The following is a 1397-nucleotide window of genomic DNA, read 5'->3' as shown; positions in this document are numbered from 1 at the left end:
GAGGGTGGGACGTAGTGGCCCGAGCTCGGCACTCCGGGCTGATGAGGAATGTGCTGTTGCAGGAATCCTTGGCCTTCGGGGATGTGTTTGTGGACTTCACCCTGGAGGAGTGGCAGCAGCTGGACTGCATTTAGAAGAACCTCTACAGGGATGTCACGCTGGAGAACTACAGCCACCTGGTGTCCGTGGGTGAGGGACGGCTGCGCACTGTGCCTGGGACACGCGCACTCGTGTCACCTCAGCTGCTGCCCGCTCCGGGGCCTCTGAAGCCTGGAATGACCCTGGGCATCAGGCTCACCGCTGAGAAGTCACAGTCCAGTGTGCACCCCGCCCAGGATGTCTGTGCTCTCGCCCTAAAGGGCGAATGTCCGCACAGAGCTATCCACACAGGGCTGGCACCGAGGCCGGCCCGTCTCTGGTTGGCTGGGATAGGTTTCGGTTCCGGAACGCCTCTGGCATTGCTAATGACGTCCTGCGTCATTTCCCCTCCTCAGGATACCTGGTTTCCAAACCAGATGAGGTCTTGCGATTGGGTCGAGGGGAAGAGGCCAGGAGGGCAGAGGGAGAGCCGCCAATGCGCAGCTACCCCGGTGAGCACACCCGGGGGCAGTCGGGTGGGACCGGGAACCTGGGAGGTCTGCGAGAGCTGGGCGTCAGAGGCAGGCCTGGGAGCTCTTGTCAAAGCCCCTAGACTTGGGGACGTGACTTGGGTTCGATGAAACCAGCCGCCGTGGTATCCACACGATGCCCCCCCCCCACCGCCCTTCTGCAGCCCCCTGTCCTTCTCGGGGTTCAGACCGTGCGGCCACCGCTGCTCTTCAGATCCCATGTCCACCTTCCGGTAGCCTGGGTGGCCTTCCCCGTTTCCTGCTCCCCCTCCTTTTTGGAAGCTTTGACGCTGTTTTCCCTCCCTCGGTATTGGCTTTTTTCTCAGAAGACATGGGATGTAGGTGTGACGCTTCCTCTTTATTTGTCGTCTGTGGGCCCTTTACATCTGACGCTGGGAGTCTTCTTCAGCCTCAGGGAGTCATTCCGCCTGGCTTGCTGGAGTGGTGGGGACCGCAAGCTTTGCTGGTGGCCTCCAGCTCGGCCAGGCCGGGCAGCCCCCGTGCACTCTCTGTTCTCCTGTTGTGCTCAACAGCGTCAGCCTTCGCGGGACCGAGTCCTCGCTTCTCAGTCCCTCCGTCTCTTCCAAATGTGACTCGACTCCGCCTGTTGTCAGCTTCCTGCTCTCATCACTGCGTCCCTCCCTCTCAAGGACCCGGAGAGGACATCCCTCATGGGCAGCCTGATTCCATGAGCGCCGCCTCCGTCCTGGGCCCAGCGGCTCTTTGCCTCGTTCATGGCTTTGCTTGGTCTGGCTCTGGGCCCCTGGTGGGGATCCACACACTCTTCAG

General features: G+C 61.7%; 1 protein-coding gene across 1 annotated transcript; it reads left to right on the top strand.

Annotated features, from left to right (window-relative positions):
* The first annotated feature begins 41 nt into the window (after positions 1 to 41).
* Positions 42 to 1391, top strand: LOC105235221 (KRAB domain-containing protein 4). Its single transcript, XM_034650576.1, is given in 2 exon segments — positions 42 to 189; positions 495 to 1391. Coding segments are annotated over 2 exon segments (345 nt in total). The 3' UTR covers positions 692 to 1391.
* Positions 1392 to 1397: the final 6 nt, after the last annotated feature.

The sequence above is a fragment of the Ailuropoda melanoleuca genome, unplaced genomic scaffold, assembly GCF_002007445.2.
Source record: "Ailuropoda melanoleuca isolate Jingjing unplaced genomic scaffold, ASM200744v2 unplaced-scaffold27263, whole genome shotgun sequence".
Taxonomy (NCBI): domain Eukaryota; kingdom Metazoa; phylum Chordata; class Mammalia; order Carnivora; family Ursidae; genus Ailuropoda; species Ailuropoda melanoleuca.
This window is presented reverse-complemented; position numbering and strand designations above follow the sequence as displayed.